The sequence below is a fragment of the Melanotaenia boesemani genome, chromosome 15 (genome assembly GCF_017639745.1).
Source record: "Melanotaenia boesemani isolate fMelBoe1 chromosome 15, fMelBoe1.pri, whole genome shotgun sequence".
Lineage (NCBI taxonomy): Eukaryota > Metazoa > Chordata > Actinopteri > Atheriniformes > Melanotaeniidae > Melanotaenia > Melanotaenia boesemani.
This window is the reverse complement of record NC_055696.1, coordinates 5,902,817-5,928,450: the sequence shown is the minus strand read 5'-3', so window position 1 is coordinate 5,928,450 and position 25,634 is coordinate 5,902,817. Positions and strand designations below refer to the sequence as shown.

General features: G+C 38.2%; 1 protein-coding gene across 5 annotated transcripts in view; it reads left to right on the top strand.

Moving 5' to 3' along the window:
• The window catches only part of LOC121653841 (unconventional myosin-XVIIIa-like), a 72,268-nt gene extending 47,388 nt beyond the window's left edge, over window positions 1-24,880 (top strand). For 2 of the 5 annotated variants that reach the window (XM_042007532.1, XM_042007534.1), the window contains exons 26-42: window positions 110-237; window positions 398-552; window positions 1,281-1,404; window positions 1,495-1,695; window positions 4,186-4,296; window positions 4,827-4,931; window positions 5,112-5,258; window positions 5,448-5,561; window positions 6,503-6,619; window positions 6,886-6,969; window positions 10,002-10,139; window positions 12,382-12,567; window positions 12,661-12,800; window positions 13,617-13,661; window positions 17,948-18,070; window positions 18,649-20,065; window positions 22,532-22,665. In XM_042007532.1, coding sequence (XP_041863466.1) covers window positions 110-237; window positions 398-552; window positions 1,281-1,404; window positions 1,495-1,695; window positions 4,186-4,296; window positions 4,827-4,931; window positions 5,112-5,258; window positions 5,448-5,561; window positions 6,503-6,619; window positions 6,886-6,969; window positions 10,002-10,139; window positions 12,382-12,567; window positions 12,661-12,800; window positions 13,617-13,661; window positions 17,948-18,070; window positions 18,649-20,047 — 3,317 coding nt within the window. In that variant the 3' untranslated portion in view covers window positions 20,048-20,065; window positions 22,532-22,665. Of the gene's footprint in view, window positions 1-109; window positions 238-397; window positions 553-1,280; window positions 1,405-1,494; window positions 1,696-4,185; window positions 4,297-4,826; window positions 4,932-5,111; window positions 5,259-5,447; window positions 5,562-6,502; window positions 6,620-6,885; window positions 6,970-10,001; window positions 10,140-12,381; window positions 12,568-12,660; window positions 12,801-13,616; window positions 13,662-17,947; window positions 18,071-18,648; window positions 20,066-22,531 lie in introns of all 5 variants that reach the window. The other 3 variants (XM_042007535.1, XM_042007533.1, XM_042007536.1) reach the window with 3 other exon arrangements.
• Window positions 24,881-25,634: the final 754 nt, after the last annotated feature.

Below are 25,634 nucleotides of genomic sequence, written 5' to 3'. Positions count from 1 at the left end.
TTAGAGCTTTTGAGCCTCTTGCACTCTGTACCCTGCTAGGCCTGCATTAAAGGCAAGAGACAACCAAATGTCACAAAGACATTTTCTGGTTTGTATGTCTTTCCTTCAGGAGGCGAGTGGCGGATAAAATACAATCGAGCCATTCGAGAAATGGACTTCACCAAAAAGAAACTCCAACAGGAGTTTGATGACAAGCTTGAGACAGAGCAGCAGAGCAAAAGACAAGTTGAGAGAAAGGCAAGATAAAATATGTGAATTTTACTCAGAAAACCTTCTCCCTTCTATGACTTCAACATACTTGAAACCTTTAAACTGCATAAATGAAACAGTAATGATATGCATTGAGCTGTCAGAAAATAATAATAAAGATATGTCTGTGTGTGTATGTGTGCTGCAGCTGACTGATTTGCAGACAGATAATGAGGATGCACAGCGCTCTATTCAGCAGCTGAAGAAGAAATGCCAGAAGATGACTGCTGAGCTGCAGGACACCAAGCTTCACCTGGAGGGCTTACAGAACCGCAACCATGATCTGGAGAAGAAACAGAGGAAGTCAGTTTCAACTTGCTCCCTCAATCTACTGTTTCCACACCTATCTGTTAATTTTAAACACAGAGAACTCATAGCTCAGTTCTCCTGGGATTGCCCAGCCTAGGCCCACTCACATAATGCTCAAGTTTTCTGTAATTTGAATAGTTAGTAAGATGTTCTGTAATCTGTGGAATTGCATTAGCTGAGAAAATGACTCAGACTTTAAGCACTTGAGAAGCTATCGCTGTGGCAGAATGTGATCTCTCCCCTGTGGCTAATTGAAGATGCTCTGTGGGTGAAATTATTTTCAGCTGCACTTCAGAGAGAAAAACAGGGAATTAAGACGAGCTGTCAGCATGAAACACTTAGCTGTTAAGTTCACTAACGATAAGTGTTTCTGCCTTAGACAGCTGAAGAAAACATTTTGCAGATTATCACAAACCAATGCCAAATTGATAGCAAATAAAAGGAGCTAAAAATAAAAGCTACAAAAGAGAAAGTGCTCAGGATGGCAAGTACTGTAAACAATGTAAATGATTTGGAGTACTGATTCTGAATGAGCGGTTTCCGTAAGAAGCATTTTTTGTATGAGATGCTTTATAAAGACTTATTTTTTAATTTTGTTTTTAAATATAATATCCACTAATGACTTAAAATCTGTGTTAGTATGAAGTTATCTGTTATATCTATGATCATCACCATTCTCTTTAGTTGTGGTTCAGTTTGTTGTATCCATGTGTATGTTCCAGATTTGACTTGGAGCAGAATCAGGCTCAGGATGAGGTACAAAGAGAAAGGAGCCAACGGGAGAAACTGGCTCGAGACAAAGACATAATGACTGGTGAGATATTTAACCTCCGCCAGCAGCTGCAGGTAAGCTTCTGTTTTCTCTGCTCTCTGTTTGACATACTATAATTGTGCTGGTCCAGATGTGCAGTTTTACTGCATCTATTCCATCTGCAGGACAAGGACACAGAATTATATGCCACAAATGTGAAGGTGCAGCAGCTGGAGGCAGAGATGCAGGATCTATCTTCCCAGGAGTCCAAGGATGAGGCCTCGCTGGCCAAGGTAAAGAAGCAGCTTCGCGACCTCGAGGCCAAAGTGAAAGACCAAGAGGAGGAGTTGGATGAACAAGCTGGAACCATCCAAATGCTGGAGCAGGTACAGGGTTGTACAAAAATACAACTTATTTGCATTGCTGAAATCTTTTTATATAGTTCTATGCAGAGTTTTAGCTTCCAAATTAACCTTTTTCTAAGCCCTTTAACTCTCCAAACTGTAACATTTAGTTGGATTTATTCTTGTTGTTCTGCTGGAGCTGACGTTCTAACTTTTTCATGCTTGCACATTTCAATCTTAGTTTTAAGTTGTTTTTCTGTTGTCTTCTATATCTCCCATACTTCCTTCTTAAAGACTTCCTTTTCTTTTAACCTGTCTTATCCAGCATTGTATCAAACAAAATGATAGTCTGGTTGCTGTGTTGTGCCAAACAAATTTGCTTTGCCAAAGGGAGGTTTATGGGTATAAGGCTCCTCTTGATAATCTGATTAATTAATTAATTTATTTACTTTGAATTATGAAATCGATGTAATCTTCCTGGACCTGAACGGAGGGGACAGAAAAAGAAGGAAGACAGTAAAAAGGAGCAAAAGGGAAAGCAGAAAGAAGTAAAAGGAGACAAAAACACAACAGATAGAAGGCAACGACCCTTCAATCCAAAATATCACCAGACAACAAACTGCTACACTTGAACAGAAACACACCAGAAAATTTCCTGCAGCTTTCACAGAAAAACAGAGCTGACAGTAATCAAGAGTTCCTAAATAATACCCAAATCAAAATAACATAACACGAACGTATCACAACAACAACCGAAGTATCAGATACACGCTCACAGGGAAAAAACAAAAATATGTCTTGGTGTATAAACCCACTGGACAACTCAGTGACTGTGACAGCATGCAGAGGATGAGGAATGAGGAGTGATCAGAGGAGTGGTGAGTGAGATCGTGCAAATACGACCACTCCTCCACACAGGCTAGAGGCAGACTAGGGCAGCCCAGAGACCCGGGTCATCAGTATCATTGAAGGCTTTCTTTTTGAAGTTTAGAAGTGTTTTTTCAGGTCACTGGTGATCTGGGGCTTGTTATTAGAGAAGCATCTTATTGTTCATGTTGGGACATTGCTGTCCACAGAGGTTTATACAATCTGTCACACACTCATGGCACTGATGTCATCTCTATGTGGTTCATAGAGAATGTTCCAGTCTGTGACCTCAGAGCACCCTCTCAGAGCTTCATTAGACCAAGTTTTAATAGTCTGTGTGATGAATGATTAGTGCTGAACGATGGTTTTGTAGGTGGAGGTGAGAAGAACCAGATTATGGTCTATCTTCCTAAAGGAGGAAGAGCAGAGCAGCTGATTGCATTTTTAAACATTTGCATAAAATAAATCCACCATCTTATTTTCTCTGATGGGGCAGCTGACAAACTGTTCCAGAGGTGGAGATGTTAAATTCTTCAGAGATCGCAATGACTGCGTTAGGATGCTGTGTTTGTAGCCTAGCAACGAAGGAGCTGATGACATCACAGGCTGTGTCTGCAGTGGTACTAGGTATAATATAAATAAACTGCTAAGTTTGATGTCCCTTGTGCAGATCTTCTGCTTTACATTGACATGTCCAGGATGACACCAACAGTGGTTAAAAGGCAGTGCAATTCCACCTCTCTTTAGCTTTCCACTGATTCTCTTATCGTGGTCTGCACACACAGTCTTAATGCAGTGTACAGACAAGTTTGTGTGTTCCTGCAGCCGTGTCTCAGTGACATGACACAGCATTCCCAGTATTCTTTTTGAGACCTTGTTAACTCCTCAAGCTCATTTTCCACAGTTTTTCTCTCTGTTTCGTTCCCTGCATCCTCTTCGTATCCTCTTCAATTCCTTTGGGATTTGGTGTGTTATTCACTGATTATATTGATTTTGGAGAGGTTCATCAGTTGAGCCTGCCGGTAAACAACTCCTTTGTTGCCATGGAAACTCATCATAACAAGTCTTGAAAGAGTCCAAAGTACATGGAGAATTCACGTGAACAGCACAACCTCCAAACCACTGTGAAAAAAACTTTGTGAAAATTGCAACTACATTAAGACAATGAACAGACATGTTGAGTCATAGATGTGTATAGCTGTGTGTATCTGCTGGGCTGCTTCCTCACCAGATTTTGTCACACAGCTGCTGCTCTCATTTCTTCATTTCTTTTAGGTATACGTTATGTTTTTTTCTAGATGTTTAGAAGCTGCATCTTTTCACTTGCTGCTGAAGTAAAAAAATGACTATATAAAGTAGGCTATGCAATAAAAACACATTTTTTAAGCACAGTTTTATTTTGAGTATCGTGATGGTTGTTAATAGAATAGATGAATAAAGATATGTACATGTATGTGTTAAAGTGCAGTGGTGCCCATGTTAGTACTTAATTGTACTAAATAGCACAATTGTTCGTTTGGGACTTTTTTGGATCATAACCTTGTTCGGTTTTGGTCTACAGAATGTAAACTTGGGAACTCTTGGGAAGTGTGAACTTGAACAGCACTAGTCATTGTTTTGTGTTTATGTCAGACGTCATTATATGTATCCTAATCTTGAACTCAGGCTAAACTGAGGCTTGAGATGGAGATGGAGAGGCAGCGGCAATCCCACTCTAAAGAAATTGAGGGTAAAGATGAAGAGGTGGAGGAAATCAGGCGATCCTGCAGTAAGAAGGTAGATGATGCTCATTTTCACGCTTTCTTTTTATACTAATGAACACATATTCTTATTTAAAGCCTTTCTTTTGTGGAAATAATTAATCAAGCCTGTTCAAGGAGGAACTGAGAAATGGTTAGTTTTACAAACGTGTCTAAGTTCATTGTACTTGCACTGATTATTTAAAGTTCATGTAAAATATTTCATGTGTAAAACTAATTTAATTTTATGGATTATTTAATGCTAAGATGGACCATCTTTCATTATCAAACAGTGCACAGAAAATTGATTAAGATGTTTGCATTCCCCTGCACAATGGATGCACATCAATTACAAAATGGATAGAATACAAATAGGGTTTGCATTTGTATAACATTTAATGATAAAAAATATATAATAAAGCATTTTATATGATGCCTGAGGGGATCTGTTCTTCTGTGCTGTGCACAAGCAGCTGTGTCTAACAAGATGGTCGGTGTTGTGTTGTGTGTGACTTTGTTTATTACTGGTGACACGTTTGTGCATCTTGACATTCATGTGTCCTGCAGCTAAAACAGATGGAGGTACAGCTGGAGGAGGAATATGAAGACAAGCAGAAAGTCTTGCGTGAGAGAAGAGAGCTGGAATCCAAACTACTGATTGCACAGGACCAGGTACTTCCTTCACTCTGCCTCTGTTCTCTGTCACTGCAGTGAAGTGTGTGATTTAGAGAAGGCCACTTCATTTGATTGGAAATAAGATGCTTTTGAGTTTGAGTGGTGCTATGCGTTTTGAAGGAGGATAGAAGATCTTGTGTAAGAATAATGACTACAAAGGTGTGGTTTGTTATTCAGGTCAGCCAGAGGGATGTGGAGACAGAGAAGAAGTTGAAGAAAGACTTGAAGAGAACCAAAGTCCTTCTGGCTGATGCACAGATTATGTTGGACCACCTGAAGAGCAATGCACCCAGCAAAAGGGAGATTGCCCAGCTAAAAAATCAAGTATGTCTTTCAGTAGAACGTTTGACTTTTCTCTCAGTTGTTGATGATACAGTAGCTTATTAATGTGCAACAATACTTAGTAAAAAAAAGGATTTTCAGCTTTGTTTTGATCAGTGATTGTGAATCTTTGCCTACTTTTACCTTTGTCTGTCATCTCCTTGCACCTTTCCTCCTTTTTCTGTCTTACAGTTGGAGGAATCAGAGTTCACTTGTTCAGCTGCAGTTAAAGCTCGAAAGAGCATGGAGATTGAAATAGAGGACTTGCATATCCAAATGGAGGATATGGTCAAAACTAAGATATCAGTAAGTGTTCACATCACTTTACGATGTGTATTGAGGGTACAGCATGATGATGTGGAGTAGAACTAAACAAATTCTGTTCCAATTATTCACTCGAGGAGACCTGAATGCCAATCAGTTGGGGTTTATCTGGAGAATAATCAGCAATTTGTACATTATAACACATTAGTAGTTGCTGAAATACCGCCAGGACTTTTTGTCATTTCACAATTTTGATAAGATAGAAGTTGTTTGCATAAATGTTCCTATACTCTTCTTTTAATGAACAAGTGAAACTAGAATCAACAATGCTTAATAACTCCAGGGCCTGTGCCTATCAAATTTTCCCTCTTCAAAATGTAGCAAGGCTTTCATTATTATTCATGCATCAAATCATGCTAAGATATTAAAATAATAAATGGCCTTTGGCATATGTCTGATTTCAACATTTTGCTCTAATGGATAAATGAGCTTTGTTGAGTCTTTTTTTCCCCCTCTCTCAGTCTGCTCATTAATAGCTGTCTCACGAGAGAACTGCCTACATTTAGACTCATAGACTGAGGGTGTTTGTGTCTCTTGGGATGACACACAGAGTTCTGTGTGTCTATGTTTTGCTTTTTAATTGCTGCATTTATGGCAAAGGAGGATCTGAGATTATAGCATGCGTTTTGAAGGCCCATGTATACCTCCCTGAACACAGATGATGAACTCTAAATAGGACATCACCCGTGCAATGCTCTCACTGCACTTTTCCATGCATAAATGAGCCAATTGATTATCTCCAATTGGTGTCATCCTCCAGCCATAACTGTGTCCAGATTGTGTTTCATTGCCATTAGATGAGACTCCAGGACTGCCACGGCCTGGCCAGCTAATGACCATTTATCATATTCAATAGCTCATGAATAAATTTAGTCATTCTGTACTGCAGTGGGTGTTTCCTTCCTTCCTTGTTTGTCTCTTAGTTAGATGAGCAGGTCAGCCGTCTGCAGCGAGAGAAGAATGACCTGCAGTCCCGCATGGAGGAGGACCAAGAAGACATGAATGAGCTGATGAAAAAACACAAAGCTGCAGTTGCACAGGTAGCTCAACCTGTGGAGCATCCTCGGTTAGCTGTTTGAATGCATTGCAAATGTCACTGCACAGAACTACAGTTCTATTCCTGTAGGTTGGAAACTCTGGCTTGTAGCCATCGCAAAGAGCTGTGTGTATGAGCCATTACACTTAAAAGTAATTTTCTGTGCAGATAATTTAAGCATACTTGGACACTCACACCTCCACAGTGTTGTACAAACATACCCTTACTGAAATTCTTTGATAGGTAATTTTGTGTCTATATGTCTGCTAGTCTGCCAGGGACTTAAGCCAGATAAGTGACCTGCAGGCCCAGCTGGAAGAAGCCACAAAGGAGAAGCAGGAGATCCAAGAAAAGGTACAGTAAAAGGAAGTATTTATAAGCTGTAAAGCAGCCTGCTGGGAACCTGCCTGCTGCCTCAACATTTCTCTCTGATTACACCTCAGCTTTTCAGAGGGTCTCTCTGATTATTGTGACCAAAAGTGCTTGGTTTCTATGGAAGCTGTCTTTTAAAATTGCAAAGCAATCTACATATAAATTGAAGGAATCAGTGAAAATTTACAGTCAAGGAGGAAAATTGGTCTCTTGTTACTCAGATCTTATATCTAAGGAAGGGTAATGCCCTTAAACTCAGCCACCCTTCACTGTAGATGAACCATGATAAAAAATGACATGGTTAAAATTCAGGGACTCATTCTAGCTGTTATCCAAATTATCTCTCACTTGTTTATGTGTTTTTTTTCCTTTCTTTTTCATTATTTGATTTAAAAACAGAACATTTGGATGACATTTGGAGTGCAAAAATAGTGCCCAATTGTTGTCAGGTAATGAAGTTTGTCTATCGATAGACTGAGCTATAAAGATGACAAGCCTTTATTATGGGATACAATATAACAATTAAAACCCCGTCAATGTGTGCTATGATTTTTTTCATCAACCAAAAAAAACAAAAAAAAACACATCATAAAGGAGCTGTTTTATTCTTACACATGAAAAAGTCCCTCACAGCAGTCGCTCACAGAGAAGTCATGCTTTAAATGTCAAACTACTGTTTTGTTGGGACCAGAGGGCCTGTGCTGTCTATTTATGTGCCTTGTGTTTCAGCCCACACACGGTTGATTTCTTTATTTCTATACATTAGATACACCTTCCTCTGAACTGAATTTCTATTTACTATATAGACAAACATTCCTCTGTATTGAATGCACATCTATATATTAGATTCACATAGGTAGTTTCACAAATGATAAGATCTATGAGAATTTAGCTTTTGTACTCAATTCTTGTAGCATAAATGCTTTCCTTGACATTTTATGTTGCATAATAATGGGGTCGCCTGAAAAGTCATAAAAATATTCTACCGTAAAAAAACGTATCTTTTCAATTTGTGTTTAATTTTCCGATTTTTGTTATGCCCTGACCCATGTTAACATAAGAACTGCTCAGACTGTCGGTCCGTAGCTGAACATGCTTTTCAGCCTAGATGAGCAATGTCAGTCAGAGGATGAAGCCTGCTGACTTTGGTGATCCTCTGACCTTTTTTTTTTTCTTCAGCACCAGTGGCAGGTCAGTTTTCACTTAGTCAGTGAAATATTTCAACATCCAACAGATGGCTTGGCAGTAATGATTAAAAAATTCACTGACCACATTTTACTTGCTCAACATCAGCATGTTAACGTTGCCATTCTGAGTATTTTAGCACGCTGACACTAACATATAGGTCAAGGCTTTGATGTTTCTATGTACAAATACCATTCCTGTTTGTGAGGCTGCAAACTGTTGTTCTTCCTTTTGCACTGTGGATTGCACAACTGGCTTGTATTCCACTCACCTAAAGCTTTTTATTTGAGTCATATAACTGTTGCAGTCTGAAGCTGTTTCCATCTGATTTTTACCTACTTGTGAGCTGATTCGTTAAATTATTGTGTTCTGTGAGGTGTCAGCTAATGGTGGAGGTTCAGAATAAATGTAGATTCATATGGTGCAAAGGTTAATGCATCTGATTTAGACCTGTTTTTATAACAGTGCTTTTATCATGTTTCTCTAATGGAGTGTCGTTTGTTCAGAGGATAACCTTTATCATGTTAGGAGTGTCACAGATTGATGCAGGTCAGCTTTCTTTGTTGATGCATTTGTTTGCAAAATTAATTTCTTCTGGGCAATTAATGCTTAATTTGGCTTGGATGTGGCAATCTGTTATGTTTCCTTGAATGTGCATTGTTGAAATTCAGGCTTTGAGTTACTGTACTATGTTTTGTGTGGATACACAGTGGTGCTTTCACAGCAAGAGCATTCTGGGCTCAAACTTGCTGGTCAGCTGGGGCTTCTCTGTGTTTAATTTGCTTGTTCTCCCATTGCCTGTGTGAGTTTTCTTCCCGCTGTTCAAAGACATGTGCAGGTTAATTAGTAATTCTAAACTGGCCGCAAGCATGTACATGCATGGCTATCTTTCTCTGCGTTAGCCCCTGTGATGGACTGGTGTCCTAGCCTCTCACCCAACGTTAGCCGGGATAAGCTCCAGCCCCCCTGCAACTCTGTACAGGATAAAGCAAGTATAGCTGATGAGCGGTTGGATCTGCAGTGGATTTAACAAATACAACCATCTGCTGTAAACAGTATTTTCCTCAAAGCAACAGACCTGAGCTCTTGCCACTCCCAAACAGTGTGTCATGTCTCTGTTTTATTCAAATATACGTGTGTCCAAGCTTTCAGGCAACTCTAGGTCTACCCATCAGAATATTTCTGGCTACAGTTTAGACACACAGCAAGCTGCAAGGCACAGTTAAAACCTGCTAGAGTAGGCAGTGATCATTATCTAAAGCATCTGACCTTGAAGTGGTTATCTCATTCCCAGTAGGAGGGAAATCTGGCTTCTTTAGTAATATCAAAGGAGAACTCCAAATCCTCCTTGTTTCAGATGCAGAAGTCCCTCATTAGGTGCCATGCTGCCTTTCGGGCCAGTTTTGTTGTGACGTATCTTTTTTCCTTTTATCAGTCATGAAAAATACTATTTAAATGGAACAAACATGCTTTGCATGAAGCTGAGGCATTTCACAAAGCCAGAGTCATTACCATGACTTGTAGCTGTTACTCAGCTATAACCACAAGCTCTGTTTTTTTTTTACAATTTTAGGTAGTTTGTAGGCTCATTATTAAGACTAAATGCACATTATATTTACCAAGATAGATAAATTAATGCAAAGTGGATGAAAGGGTGAATAGCAGTTTAATTTTATGCACATGACATGAGCGTCTTCTCTTTTGGTTTTGCACCTAACTTAAGAAAGGAAGTTAAAAGCAGAGTCTCTGAAAGAAGTTTGATGTGAGCATTGTTCCTTAGGGTTGAAAGTTATGTTTACAATCTATATGTGTTTGTGATCTTCCTCCAGCTACATTCGCTACAGAACCAGTTAGAGTTCCAAGAACAGTCTATGGTGGAGAAGTCGCTTGTGAGCCGTCAGGAGGCCAAGATCCGTGAGCTGGAAACCAAGCTGGAGTATGAAAAGACACAGGTTAAACGCCTGGAGGTGAGATGGTGCTGCTAGTCTCATAAAACTGATTATTCCCCAGTGGATGCATTTTTTTAAAGATATTGGGATTTATAATAAGAAACAGGTTAAAAAACAAAGGCGTATTTTAATTTTTGCAAGCTTCACAGCAGTTTTGACAACAAAAAGTTGATAATGCTTCATAATAAAGTACAGTGAAGATATTTGTACAGATTATACAAATGTTCAGCCGTTACAGTTTATGTGTAGTATATAGTTTAGATCTGAATTGGAATTCAAATGGTCAAGTTTGGATTAAGGGGGTTAAATAACGTTCACATATTTACTTATTTATTCATTGCATTTTACATGACATCACTAAATATCTGTCACTGCTTAAATCTCTTGGTTATTTTATAATATTATTGTATAGTAGCATAGTATAATGACATTAACATTATGTCTCCAACAAAAATGTTAAAGTAAAATTTGAAAGAATTAAATGATTAACACTGAGCAAAGGTAGTGGTTGTGTTTAAGATGTGTTCATATGTCCATACTGTATGAGACCACTGGTATTAGACCATTTGGCAAATAATTTAACACATTATAAATATAATTAATATCAGTAAAGATATCTGTAATTGAGTTCTTCGTTGTAAAATAATAGTATATTCCCCGTATTATTCCTTTCAAGTCAAAGGAAGTCACTTTTTGTAGCTTAGTGTATGTTTTTTTTTTTTTTAGAGACACCTATACCTGAAATTTTTATTCCAGTTCAAGAAACATTTATATTCCAGATGCCTACATTGGACTTTTTAATTTTCTTTTATTAAATTTATACTTGTCCAAAGGGCATACATATCTTGAACAGAATATATTCTAGTTAAGATTATGTTGTAGATATTTTTTGGTTAAAATTCTGTCTGTTCAGAATTTAAAGGCGACATATTATGCCCTGTTATCACAAGCAGACACAATTTACAGAAGTCTTAATGAAATCTCTGTGACTTGCTTTGTTTGAAATAACACAGAAACACTGCAGCAGCTCCCTTTTCATGAAGCGGATCATTTTAGGGGCGTGGTGTGACCCACAGCTCCACACCGCCCTTCTCTTTCTCTTGGGAGATCTGTAGTATTTAACAACCCCTGGGGCATGTTATTACAGCATGAGAGAGCATACAGTAAATGGCCTTAGAGTTCAAACTACAGGCCACACTAAGAAGAATTTGAAGAATACTTGACTGGCAATTTTATCCTCAAATTCTTACATTTCTCTCATATGCAGCTGGATCATGAACAGTTATTCAGCTACAGATCCTTCTTTTGCCACTATCTTGTTCTGAGTTGCGTGCTGAACAGGCACAAGTCATTAAAACAGCACTGCAGAACATAACTGCTAGCTGGTGAATAACACTATTGAGAAAGCAGATTTTTTTTTTTACACATAAACTCTGAACTTTTTTATTGTTTTACATTTTTAGCTGCCAACATCAAGAAATGTTGCTTTTATAACCAATATTTCACTGATGCTTGTTTTTGCAATGGCAGTTACTGATGTTGCATTTAGTGACAAATTGGAAAAAGGAATTTCTAACTTCCAATTGACAAAAAAATAAAATAAAATAAAAAAATAAAGTGTCAATTTGAAGTCAGATTTCCGTGATGGGATGTAAAACATTAAACAAAGCACATTGTTTGCTCATTTAATTAAGGTAAGTGAACTAATGATGCGATTAGATGCTAATCACAAAACAAAGAGCAACAACAAAAGAGTTTAAACTTGACCCTGCATTTCTGAAAGCTCAATGAATGACACATTTTCAGATACATGGGGTCCAAATCAAAAGGTCAGGGTTACGTTTTTTGAGTTTTTGAGCCGTAGCGACATCAGACACCTCATCAGAAGTATATGCAGTCAAGCACAGAAAAAAGTGATTTTCTTTTGTACTCTATAGTATGTCCCCTTTACAACCCAGGCATGTCAGGATCTCTAAGTGAGAAATATAGCGAAACATTTCTAGTTTCTAACTATTTCATCCAAAACAGCAAACACAATTGACTCCTCTATTATTAACACTGCTGAAATGTTTGTAAGGCCAAATGAAATAGTAGTCTGAAATGATATTTTCATCATCTTGAATTGGGAAACAAAAAAAATGTGACTTGTAAATATAATGACTTTTCAAAACACTATAATTCATATTGCTAATTCTGTTGATAAATGTTAAACTATTTGTGATAAGCACAAACTCAATCAGTTCCCATCGATTGCTCCCAGAGCCTGGTGGGTCGTCTGAAGGAGAATCTGGAAAAGATGACAGAGGAGAGAAACCAACGCATCGCTGCAGAAAACAGGGAGAAGGACCAGAATAAGCGCATGCAGAGGCAGATAAGGGACATGAAAGAAGAGATGGGAGAGCTGTCCAAGAAGGAGGGCGAAGCAAGCCGTAAGAAGCATGAGCTGGTAAGGCCTTGGTTGCTTGGTGACCTGACAGGTTTCAGTAGTGTTTACATTGGCTGATGTAACCATGCTTCTGTGGTGAAATCCATTCAACAGGAAATGGACATTGAGAGCTTAGAGGCGGCCAATCAGAGCTTACAAGTGGACCTTAAGCTGGCCTTCAAGAGGATAGGAGATCTGCAAGCTGCAATTGAGGATGAGATGGAGAGTGATGACAATGAGGACCTAATAAACAGGTACAGCACAGCTTTAATATTCTGCAAAGGAAGTTAAATTAACCTTTTTCCTCAGCAGATTATCAAGAGTTGCACAAGAGTGTTAATGACTGTGTTCTGCATTCCTGCTGCTGTGCATATCAGTTCACAGTCACGGCTTACTGAAGATGCTAAAGGAACTCAGCTTCATTAATGTTTTTAATTCCACCTGTGTTCTTTATGCTGTGACATGCCAAATTTTCTCCTGTTAATGGGTCTCTTGCCTTTGCTTCAGTGAATCTGTATTCATGATACACACTCTACAATGTAGCTAGAGGCCTGGAATAATACAAACCCTGCTGATTTTCTGATGCTGTCAATCACATATATCTTTTGATTCTCCCACATTTTCCTACATATATTCCCAAGCTCTTTTGTACTCTGAGTCATACTTCACTCTGTCAACTCCCCAAGTACTTCTCAAATGGTTTAATTCAGCTCCCTGCCTCTGATCTTTTGTCTCTTTGCTGGTTTTCCCTGTTTGATTACCTCCTCCCTCTTTGCAATGGGGTTGAGGGTTATGCTAGCTTTGAACCTGTGGAGGTAAACCTTGACTGCAATAAAAGAGACTAAAAAGGAAGACATTACACACTCTATTTCTGTTTGAGCAGGCATGAGTTGATTTAGTGTTTTACAGAACAATGGGTAGCTATTTTATGTAGGTGTGTTAGTGTAAAATGTTTTATTTTGGATTTATCTCATTTTGTCCTGCTTTTACACTATTATTTGTTTATCTCACCTTCTGTGTTTCTCTTTCTCCTCTTGTTCCCTGTTTGGTTTCTTTCTCACTTGTGGCAGTTTGCAAGACATGGTGACAAAATATCAGAAAAGAAAGAACAAAACGTGAGAATAGAAAATGCATCCTTTGTTTTTCTGTCATTGTGGATGTTTTCACATTTTTTCACACCCATTTCAACCACAAGGGAAAATAATGCAGTATTCCTTATCCTTCCACGTTCTATTTTTCCCAGAAGCACTGCAAGGAGAAGTAATTTCAAATAAAATGAGAAGCAGTGTCTGTGTTATACATCTCTGATAAAAGCTATGTTTAAAGGATGGCCCTGTGTTTCATTCTGTTTTCATTTCATTTTGAGCCAAGTGTCTGAATGTGTATGCAGTCTGCCTCACTGGAGATTTCAACACTCGTTTGTTTGATTTAAGTTAAAATTTAAACAAGGACACAGAAAAATCGACCATAATTCTCAATGTCACTATTATTCACCTTTAAATCAATCTCACTGCTTTGGAAAACATGAGCCAGATGATGAACAGTGAAGTTCGAGGATACTGCATTATTGTCTCTGTTAATATTGCATTAACACAATCATCTGTTAGGTTTGAAGCTTCATTGCATGCCATCATATGTTTGTTTAGATCTAAGGATTAGACTTTTGCACTGAGCCTTAATATCTCTTCTCCAGTCATGTACAAATATTTTTAAAGCGCATGCTAAAGTTAACTTTCAATGTGGTTGATACGTCACACATCACAATGTGATGCCTCTGTGTGAATTCATGAATATTAAATTTGATTTAAGGCAAACTGATTTTGTTCACTGAAATTTTAAGCACTTAGCAGGGCATTAAAGATGTGTGAAAAGCAATAGAGATAAATTGTATGGCGCCTTTAACACAAACAGTTTATCACAGGTCACTTTTTTTTTTTTATCACAGAGGGTGTTTGCAATATGTAGGTTATTTGTTCTTTTGGTGAAATGCATGCATATGTATTTTATTCTCTGCATTTTTAATCAGTAGTAATATTGTGGCATTTGCACAAGTTTAGTGATTGGAGTGACTTACATGTGCTCTGGAAGACCTTAAACACAGTTAAGCGAGTAATGCTTGTAGTTGTGGTATGATGAGCACACAGCGCTCTGACCATGGTGCACAATTGAAATTTTCAACTAAAAGCTCAGCTGTTTTCCATGCATGCAAATACTCTACTAATCCAATCTCATTCCCTTGTGCTGTGAAAACATTTAACTTACCTAATAAAAAGATCACCTTGTTTTGCTTTTAAAAAGCTTAGTGCCTGGTTGTGCATGTTAAATGTGTTTTTTGGACTGGCTAAAAACTCTTCTCTTTCAGTTTATATACATAAACAGGATTTTTTTAAATTTTATCTATGGCTTTCTATTATTATTTAAATCTTCATCAAAGCATTTTAAAGTAGTCTCCAGTTTGCAGCAAAACTGTATAATTTGCTTTAAACTCCTATTTCTTCTCCCATCATGCTCTTTATCTTTTTTTTTTTTTGCTGGCACATTTTTATCAGAAAACCCATGTGTAGCAGTTTTCTCCTTTTTTTATTGTGCAACTCAAAAAAGAAAAAAAAAGAAAAAAAAGCACGGATTTGCTATGTTTACCTAATAAAATTTTTCCTCCTTCAACATCATTGCATTAGCAGCATGGATGAACAGTAATGGAGGAGGTGATTTTTCTTCTAATTATGAAGTGGAATTTCCACATGATTTGCAGTGCTGTTAAATATTTTTATGCTCAATGCTTCAAAACAGGTTATGAAAGCGGGCAGGATTATCATTTTTAACATTGTAGGGGCAGATAATGTTAGCTAAATGGATGTTCCTCAGACTGGTTTCCAACCACAGATTGCACCATTATACATTACTGACTGGAAAGGTTGCATTTGTTCCAGCTTCAGTATAATATGATGATTATATTTGACAGTAAGAGTAATTATGTCTCCAAGTGAGATGCTCATATTGTTTTCCAGAATTAGTTCATGTTAAATATATAACTTAAAACTCATGTTTTATTATTCTTACGGCCAGTAGAACCAAGCCATATGAGATTTGATGCTGAAAGTAAGCATTTGTGACAAAGATTTACAACCAGTGCAGGCCAATTGTCAGAAGCGATTAATGTTCACTTCTAAAGTCCTGAGGCTTGTTTGTATCTACGAGCCTCTGGACTGGTTAGCTAGTAGTGTGGGGCCAAGGACAAATCGTTTGTGACACCATTTTTACAGCCCTCAATTGCAAGCCACCTTTCATTTTGCTTGCTTCTATGTGTTACAGAGAGGCGGTAGAGGGAGATGAGTTTAGGATATGCTAGTTTCAGTGTTTTAATATATCATATAAAAAATCCACAACATCACAAAGCTGACAAATGGGCATGTGTAATCAACTCAGCAGTATTAATGAGCCCATTAACTTGTTTTTGGTGGGCTTTTAGCAGCTGTTGTCAGCATGTAGTAGTAAAGAGGGGGGTGGAAAATAAAAGGAAGTTGATCTTGCGAACACTTTTAGTTTCTTGCTTCATAAAGCACCTCTTAAACTCTGAAATTATCAAAGTTTTAAAAAGAAAATACTTTAACCTGGCCATTAAGATTTTCCTAAATTATCATAACCTTTATCTCAGAAAAAAGAAGCTCTAAGTTACAACATTAATGCTCCTGAGAGCTTGAAAACCATTTACTCAAAGACTCCGATGCTCCTTCCTCCCTGTGCTCACTCCCTCACAATACTGAAATACCAACAGCTCTAAAACCAGCTTTCTTATTGCTTTTAGGCAGCCAATCAAAAAAAAAAAAAAAAAAAAATGAAGCAGGGAGGGAACATGCTTTGTTGTCTGAGGAAAAATGACTGACTATGAGTCATACAGCTTTGGGACAAAGAAAGAAGCTACTGTTAAATGCTGTTCAGTGTGAGATCTCATGTACATTAATGCCCGTATGGTATGTGGACGAAGAATAAGGCCTAGCAGCCTGCCTGTCATTTCACACCTCTTGGAGTATTGTGTTAGCACCTTTCAAACATTTTGTAATGTGTTCCAGGAATCAGATAGATAAGCTTGTCTACAAAGACAGATCTGTGAAGTGCATCGCTGTTTCTCATTTTTAATGTTTGTCAGCTTTGTGTAGACAATCCAGTGAAATATATCAACAGTTCAGTGATATAAGGCTAATATTTTAGATTGATGAAACATGGCTCTATTAAAGTTACTGTAAGGCTATAAATAATAGCGTAGCAACCCATTAATCAAGAAGAGCTGAAAATTGGAAATGCTTCACAACAGGCTTGTCATAACTGATTTGAACACACAGTCTGTTGAGTTAAAGCTAAGAATTGAATCGTAGAATACATCATTTTCTCTGACAGACCTTAGCACAGCTTCAAACATATTTTAGGCCTTCAGAACATATGGGTCTCTGTGCAATGTGCAAATGTGTTCTCGCACATTATGCAGCCAACGGAGGGAGCACATCCAACACTGAGGTTAGAAGCAATGTGTCCTCCAACAACAAAACAACAATATATATTTGTCCTAGTGTGTTTTGACCTTAATGACAAGTATTGACTTAGAGGTTATGCCACTCTGCTCTCCTCTTCCTGCCACATTAACCTTCTTGGACAATGGGATGCGTAATTCAAAATTTTCACTACAGATCTGAATGAATGAATGAGGATTGATCTTATCCAGGTGGGATCTGCTGAGTTTTTTCATCATGATCTATTGGTCTGTGTATATTGATTGGTATGTCAGGCATAAGGTCTGTGGGGCTGCCTCATGGCTCCTCTCCAATACCAATCACCAAGGGCAGGTGACATGGCGCACAGCTTAGAACCAACAAAACAAGTTAATTATATCCCCAACAGTTTCAGCTGCAATCTGCATTTTAAGTGTATTTGTGGTCCATTTGTGTGTAGAAGAGAAAAGATGTAGGAAAAAAATACGTCTAGAGTTTGCTGAAATTATGGAATCACAGCTGTTGGTTAACTGTAGTCTATCAGATTTGCCTTGCATCATCACAATAAACCTGTTATTATATGAGAATGAGTTTAACTGTGCAACTGCTCACAAAATCTTATGATATGTGAACACAATTTCTTTCCCATGTAATCCTTGGAATCATACATAGGTAGAAGATTCTCATAACATTTCCTAAACTGCCATTTCTTTTCAGAAATAGTTGTTGAATTGTCACATAAGGCAGATTTAGGCAGTTTATTTTAACAGTATCCTGCAGCTATGTGAGGATTTAGAGACATTTCTGAACCTTTTTACTGTACTGACAGACTTCTGCACTCGAAGATAAAAATGACATAGTAGGATGAATACTGTTGATGCTCTTTGCAAACTCCTGCTGGTTTATTTTCTTCACAGTGGGGAGGAGACGGAAACAGATTCGGAGGTGGAGGACCGTGTGGATGGGGTTAAGTCTTGGCTCTCAAAGAACAAAGGCTCCAGCAAGACCCTGTCAGATGATGGCAGTCTGAAGAGCACCAGGTTGGTGCACATAGTCCATTTTGCAGCATGTCTGATAACCAGACGGATAAAACATCCCATATTCCCAACCTTGAAAAGGCCCACGATTACCTGGGGCAGTGGTGCAACAGACGGATGGGTGTCTTATGTGATTAGGTGTCATCTTTCTCTCCCAGTAATCTGTCTAATGACAGGAGGCGGTATGGGGAAGCGGGTGCTGTAAAATTTATTGATGTGGCCTGTGGCCAGTTGGCGCGCCTGCTAAATGACACGACTGCCACCGGTAGATAGATCCCTCCACTAGTTGATTGCCTCACTTTCAGCAGCACACTTAGTGCATAACAGAAATAGTTGGAGGTACTGTATACATTTTCTGTCTTGTGGCTGGTTCCAAGGACAGAATGAAAATGACAGATTTATTCTAAAACCCTGACATCACAATGTGTCAAGATGCCAAAAATAGAAAATTTCAGCCACCACATATCATCTGACAATGTTTCACCAAGCCAAAGATTAAAACTTATCCTTTAAGTATACAATTTTTCTGCTCATGTTCTGTTTGCTATCTAAGGTGTCATTTTTATTACATAACCCTTTAGATATTCAGCAAATGCAGATGCCAAGGAGATGAAAGAAGGTAAGGAGAAGATGAGTGACGGGAGTAAAGATGGGAAGGAGATAGAGCACAGCAGATCAGTGTCTGTCATGAGTTCCCTGAGCTACAGGAAACGCTCCAACCTGAAGGACTCCATTGGGGGTGCAGGGGATGAGAGCTCACTGTTTAACACTCTCAAAGAACAATCTGACATACCAGACCATGCTGCCATTCGCAAAGCCAAGTCAAAGTCTGGGGATCTCCAGGAAGACAGGAGAAAGAGTCAGGCAGAGGAGGATATAGATGACAAAGGCTCTGTCATCTCCCTGGCATATTCTGAAGCCACCAGCAGAGCCAGGAAGGGCTTAGAGTCTCGCTGGACTTCCCGCAGTAGCCCTGAATTTGATAAGGAGTCCATGGTGTCCTCAGTGGCTCCCAGCAGGATGTCCACCAGGAGGGGCATGTTGGATATGGATGATGACAATAAGTCCACTATCAGCAGTGTGAGCCGTTCCAGCCCCCGTTCACTGCGTCGCAGCAGCTCCTGGAAAGATGACAGACGCAGCAGCTCTCGTTTGTCTCTTGCTCGCAGCTGTGGTCTCAGTGAATTTGGTTTACATGTTGATGATGATGACGATGGCCAGAGTATGGCCTTTGGAGAAGGTGGAGCCTCATCTTACAGTCCCCGCTCCCTCAGTCGCAGCTTCTCTAATCCGCCTCAACCACGCTCAACAGACAGCAATCTGCCCGACATGTCTGATATTAAACTAGTCACGCATAGAAACTACTTGGATCCGGACTTGGAGGCTGCAATAAATGAGGTACTAAGTTTTAAGCCCATCAAGTTTAAGCGCAGCAAACTTGATGAGTCTAGTGGTGAGGAAGATGATGACAAGAAGGGCCAGGGAAGCGAGGACAGTCGGAAGAAGGAAGAAGATGAGGGGCTGGCTTGCAGCACATCAAGCCTGCTTCGTTCTTCAAGCTCTGCGCAGGATTACCGTAATCGGCATTCCAGCACCTCACGCAGTCGTAAAGATAAAAAAAGTAAGTTTTCATCATCAGACTCTTCCTCCTCCTCCTCCTCCTCCTCCTCCTCAGATGATCGTCACAGCAGAAAGAGTGGAAAGGGGAAAAAGGACAAAAAGTCCAAGAAAAAGTCTAAGAAGAAACAAAGCGAGTCAGAAGATTCCTCTTCATCCTCAGAGTCATCCGAGTCTTCCTCTTCTGACTCAACCATCTCCTATCGAAGTTCCAGCAGTGTTAAAAAGGGCCCAAAACAAGCAAATGACGACGAAAAGGAACTTGCAGGGCATGGAAAGTCTAGCAAGAAAGATACCAAAAAGAAACAAAAGAAGATGGATAGCATGGTGATGAAGTACCTCTACAGGCCTGACGATGACTAATACCAACAAAAGCAAAAGGTGACGCATGGTGTGAATAAAAACCCTGGAGCCTGACACAAATAAAAAGGAATGGAGGAATGTTTTGCTTAATATACTAACCTTGTTTGGTATATGTGAAAGTTTTGTGTTTCTGACTAAATAATCCTTGTCACATGATGAGAATCGTACTGGAGACATTTTAATTTTTTGTATTTTTTTTATTTTGTTTTATTTTTTTTTTGGCAAATGTCACAACGGCTAATTGGAGCATGTCGCTATTTTTGGATGTACTGTTTTTAAAATGTTTTCTTTTATAACTTGCTTTCAGTTTGAGGGGTATTTCTGCATGTAGGTATTACAATATTTTCTCTGCAATTCTGTCTCTGAAGAAATAAGCATATTGTAAAGTGCTTGTAGATTCAACATAAACCAATGATTCTGTTCAACATAGTTCTATCTTTTAAAATATTTTAAACATTTGTTGTCTTACACCTGTAGCATGTTTTTGTTACGGCTGCACAATATTGAAAATTTATTATCTTCACAATAATAATGAAAATAGCAAAATGTCAAATATTGATTTAAAAAAATATAATTTGAACTGCTTTAATTGGTAGGCTGTAGACATTTTGACTTGAAATAATTGGAAAAACATAGGTGCATCTATGAGAGTTGTATTCCAATTTTATATATATATATATATACACACATACATATATACATACATATTGGCTGTACGCATACATTGGCCAAATGCTATCCAGCTATGTTCTTACATAGTGTCATTTTCATGCTCTTGCAAATCTTTAGCCTCATAGCTTAATTGCCTAACTTGTGATATCTGCCTAACAGTGCTAATTCACGCACATCGTAAAACCTTGAAATGTTACTCTGGCATTCATGCCATTAGGCTGACGAAATATTTCTCTTTATTTTGAAAAAAAAAAACAAAATAAAAAAAAATGCAGTATGTTTTAATTAAAGTTGGCATTATAGATTATAGACACACACACACACACCAGTAACTTCAGTTATATTTCTAAAGGCGCTTGTAACAGACTGCTGCTACTATTCTTGCTTTGCAGTGATGGAATGCATGTCTGCAAATGTGAACTTCTCCTAATATTATTTTTATATTGTAAGGGCATACTGTTAAGAGAATAAAAACATCTGGTTGTGACTTTTCCTCTAGAACAAATAGTAGCTGGCAACAAGGCAGACAAAATTACACCAGTTTTTCTTTTCACTTGAGGTGTGACATCCCTGTTGAAAGTATTTGATGTGAACGCTTTGCATCATAATTAAAGTGCCAAAATTAGCCCCAAGCTTCTAAAGCAATTTTTTTCGACGTAATTTTACTGACAGTTGGGATATCTCTTATGATTGTATAGCCTTGAAATTGCTGTTTGGACAATTGGCCTTGAATTAGAATAAGTCTGTTGTTTATAAGCACTGGCTTCTGCTGCATTAAGGCAGGTTGGCTATAAATCAGATGTGTTCTTAATAACAAAATGTGATTTCCATTATGGTATGTCACATTCCCACCATAACAACTGCCAAACCCAAATATTGACAACACTTGCGACATTTTGCTGTTCATATGAAGTTAATATATGGCATATATTATATTATTATATATATTATTGTTGTATATGTATATATATGTATGTATGTATATGTATGTATATATGCCATATATTAACTTGTTAACTTAAAAATACACACTGTAAGCTTCATATTGTGGATGAATCTAAATCATGATGTTTTAGCCATTTTTTTGCTTGTTGTCCTTCAAGTCTGTATCAAATATCATTGCCTATGGCAGCCTTATTGAAATCTTCAAAGCGAATTAAGCTTTTGTTACCGTATTGCAATAATTATTAAAAATGATATGAGTTGTCATGACAGCATAGTGTGAAGAAGCCCTAATGGCAACCTTATGACCAGCACTAATGAGCATGGCTGGTCCTGTACAAAAATCTGTATTCATTTTAGCCTTTCTGGAGGTTATTGAGCAGATCAGTGCTGAATTAATTTCATCTTTACATTCCCTTCACTAACTGCACATACCACTTACTAATGTTTGAACTGTTTGGCACAGTCATGATACTCATGCATGGAAAGTTGCACGCAAGGGTTTGTCCCACTGACTTACATTTACAGAGCTTGTTTTGAAAGATGACATTAATAGAATTGTATTGATTTCTGTGGGTTTCCCAGGTTGTACTTTTGCACTTGGTACTATGGAGCAAGAATATATGTGGTGCATTTTTTTTCTGTCATACCAATCAAACATGAAGATTAGTAAGAACCCTTAGAAAATAATGTGCACACATATCATTGTGCACTTAAGGGGATGTGGCATTTACTGACCAAAATAAATAACACGTCTTGTTAGATGCTTTTTGTTGTTCACCATTATATTTTTATGACCTTCTCTCTTTTCTCTGTATGTTGCCAAGTGATGATATAATGGTGTGTCTGTGTTTTTGTTGACCTCTATAGCCCTCCTGCTTACCGGAGACACCTGAGTCTTGGCAGATCTGATGAAGAGGATGAGGTGGACAGAGATTCCAGCAGGCAGTCTCTGAGGCAGAGCAACAGCGAAGGCTTATTGACCGAGAGCTCGTCGTAACCCCACAGTCAGGCAACCTTGTTCTTTCAGTGACACCAATCACACAGGGGAAACACATTCTGTCTCCCTTTACTGTATTACCACTTCCTAGCCAGCAAGGACAGGAGAGAGGCAAATAAAGAACAGTTTTTTTTTTTTTTTTTAAATATTTAAGTCTGGACTTTTCATCATTTATCACAGCGCACCATTTCATCAGCAAGATGAAATGATTTTTTTTTTCCTCCTATGCTCTCCTTTTTCAGTTTCAGTTGACACAACATATTGAGTCAGTCATACATAGCAGCAGAGTTAAGCACAATCAGAAGAACTTTCTGCTGCTGCTGCTTTGTGAGAGCTTCTATTCAGGCAAATTTAAGCACTCTCCTCTGACTATACCCATAGCTCTGCCAAGAGGATTTAGATAAGCCAGCTCCGGCTGGACTTCTTCGTGATGGTCTGACCAACTATTAAGATTATTCTTATCTCCTCTCCATTCATGTAGACTAGCACAGTGGGAGAAATTAACCCATTTTCAATTAACTATCTTGCTGTAAGTGTACATGTGGCTCTTGTTCAGAGTTGAGATATCCATTATATGAACAAAGTGGTTTAGATGAGAATAAAATAAATAAAACTAAATGTCTTTTTGAACAAAGCCGTAAGATGTTTAAATGCGACCTATTCATGCACTTGAATTGCTAGGAAACAGATTTAAAATTTTGATTGAAAAATGTATATATAGTATCAGTAGATGTCCAATTTTGTATCTGGCATCAAATGCTTTACATGCTATTCAAATATGAAGATTTTTTAATGCTCATGGGAGAAATACTATGTCAAGATAAAGTTTGTGTGATATTTCTATTTCATCCTTATTGTTAAGGGGAGTGCATGCTGGTTTGGCTCCTATGGGATAACTTATGAGGTTCAAAGGGAATTCATTTAACTGCTGTTATATGCATAGGAGCTTTTCTCATAGCCTATTAGATCTTACAGATGCTGTGATGCTGGAATTAAAAGTGTATTTTTATTAAGCTTTACTTGAGATTTCCATCTAAGTATGACGTATTACAGCTGCTTTGAATATTGTATCCTGCAGAGTAATATTCCAGATTTAGGGTATGCAGTATTTTAAATGTAATTGGTTCCAGCAGTAAAGCACTAATGCTTTTCAGTGCATTATGTTATTTCAAGGTGCCAAATATCACCATGTGTAAGTCATGTGTTTAATCAAAATGCAAGATGCAGACTTTTAGAGCAATCTTCCAGATCCTGTTATACAGCCATCAGCCACTACATTAAAACTGCTAGCAGGTGAAATGAGCATTAATAATCATGTTACTATGCAATACTCTGTTGAGAAACCTGGCATCCGTGCTTGCTGACTTTCATGTGGATGCTTTTGTAACAACTACCACCTGGTAACAGTGTTTCCTGAGCTCAGCAACGTCTCTCAGCTGGACGACATGCCTCAGCTTTGGACAGAACTTCCACAGGAACGGCTGGAGCACAGCAAGAATGTTGAACTGGCTTTCAACATCCCAGCTCTCTTAATCTTCCTGAGCTTCTGGGGGATGCGCAGAAACAAGCTACATCTACAGGGAGCTCATATTGGATCCTAAAGGATTCACTGCCGCATTTTACTGCCAGACAGGATGCCCCCATGATACCCCCATGCCGGGTCAGAGCTGTTGTGCACTATGGTTAATGTAGTGGCTTATTTGTAGCGAGTCAAGCAGAGATATCTAAGACACTAATTGATTGACTTTTCTGTTGTGAGACATTACTTAGAATGCATCTTCAAAAATTTAGGTTATGAAAGAAGAATTTGTTATAAGTTTTGAGATCATATTCCTTGTTTGACCCATTTGTATATTTACTCATTTAGCTATGACCTTTTAAAATTCACCTAAAGCAATATTTGTATAATTAAATGCAATCATTTTGGTAAGAACAGAGGACTAATCAACATGATGCTGTCAAGACAAATATGCAACTTGCTGGGTAAGATAAGTGTGATTTTTACACAGATGTATATGTACAATATATGTCTATTTTCTCACAAGCAAAGTGTAAATCTGTGTTTGGTTTTCGCTATTAGCACATCAGAAAAGGATAATTAGCATTTTTATCTTATTTTCTCTCTCTTTTTTTTTGTCTGCATCTGATATTAATATTAATTTGGAAAACAAGAAACTTTGATGTCAGTGATTATGAATAAAATTGTTTGGTGAAAAATATATTCTAAGTCTCATTCCCACAAAGTTGGGAGTTTCTAACACATAATGTTTGTGCAAAAGTTTGTACATGTAATCATAACTATTTAAAAGGCTTGTGTGTTTTCAGTATTGAACAGATTGCCACTTGATAGGAATGATTTTTGCTAAATAAATTCAGCTGTTCCCAGAATTCATGTTGGCTTGCTGTATTCATGCAGAGGTATAATTTAGATGCATCTTTGTTTCAGAAAACAGCAGGAGAAAATAGGCCAGAAAGAGGGCAAAATAGCTTTGGAAGAACAAGTTACTGATGTGTTTGATTAATTTTAGCTCATCTACCCTAGAGAAACGCCTCATCATACCCATCCAGTTTTCCCAGGAGATCCAAATAGAAACATGCAATTCATGGAAATGATTAATTCTGAGTAGATGAAAAGGCAGACTGAGAGCTGCTTGCACTACCTTGCTAGATTGGGCTTGTTAATATGACTGCTGCACAGCTACACAGTTCAAAACCATGCTTAGGGCAAATTCAGGAAGATCAAAACACTGAGTGCATGATGTGTCTTCCTCCCCACATCAATCTCTTTTCTACATAGGTGAAGCTTACCTAGATTCAAAGGAATTGATGGTTTTAGATTACCACCTAGGCTGACATTCACATGCACGCACACACACTGTGTTTTGCTTTAAAGAATCCTCTATTTATCCAACCAATCTGTAATCCTCATGCCTATACACAACCTGTTCTGGTGCTTTGCTCTGTGCTGGGGAG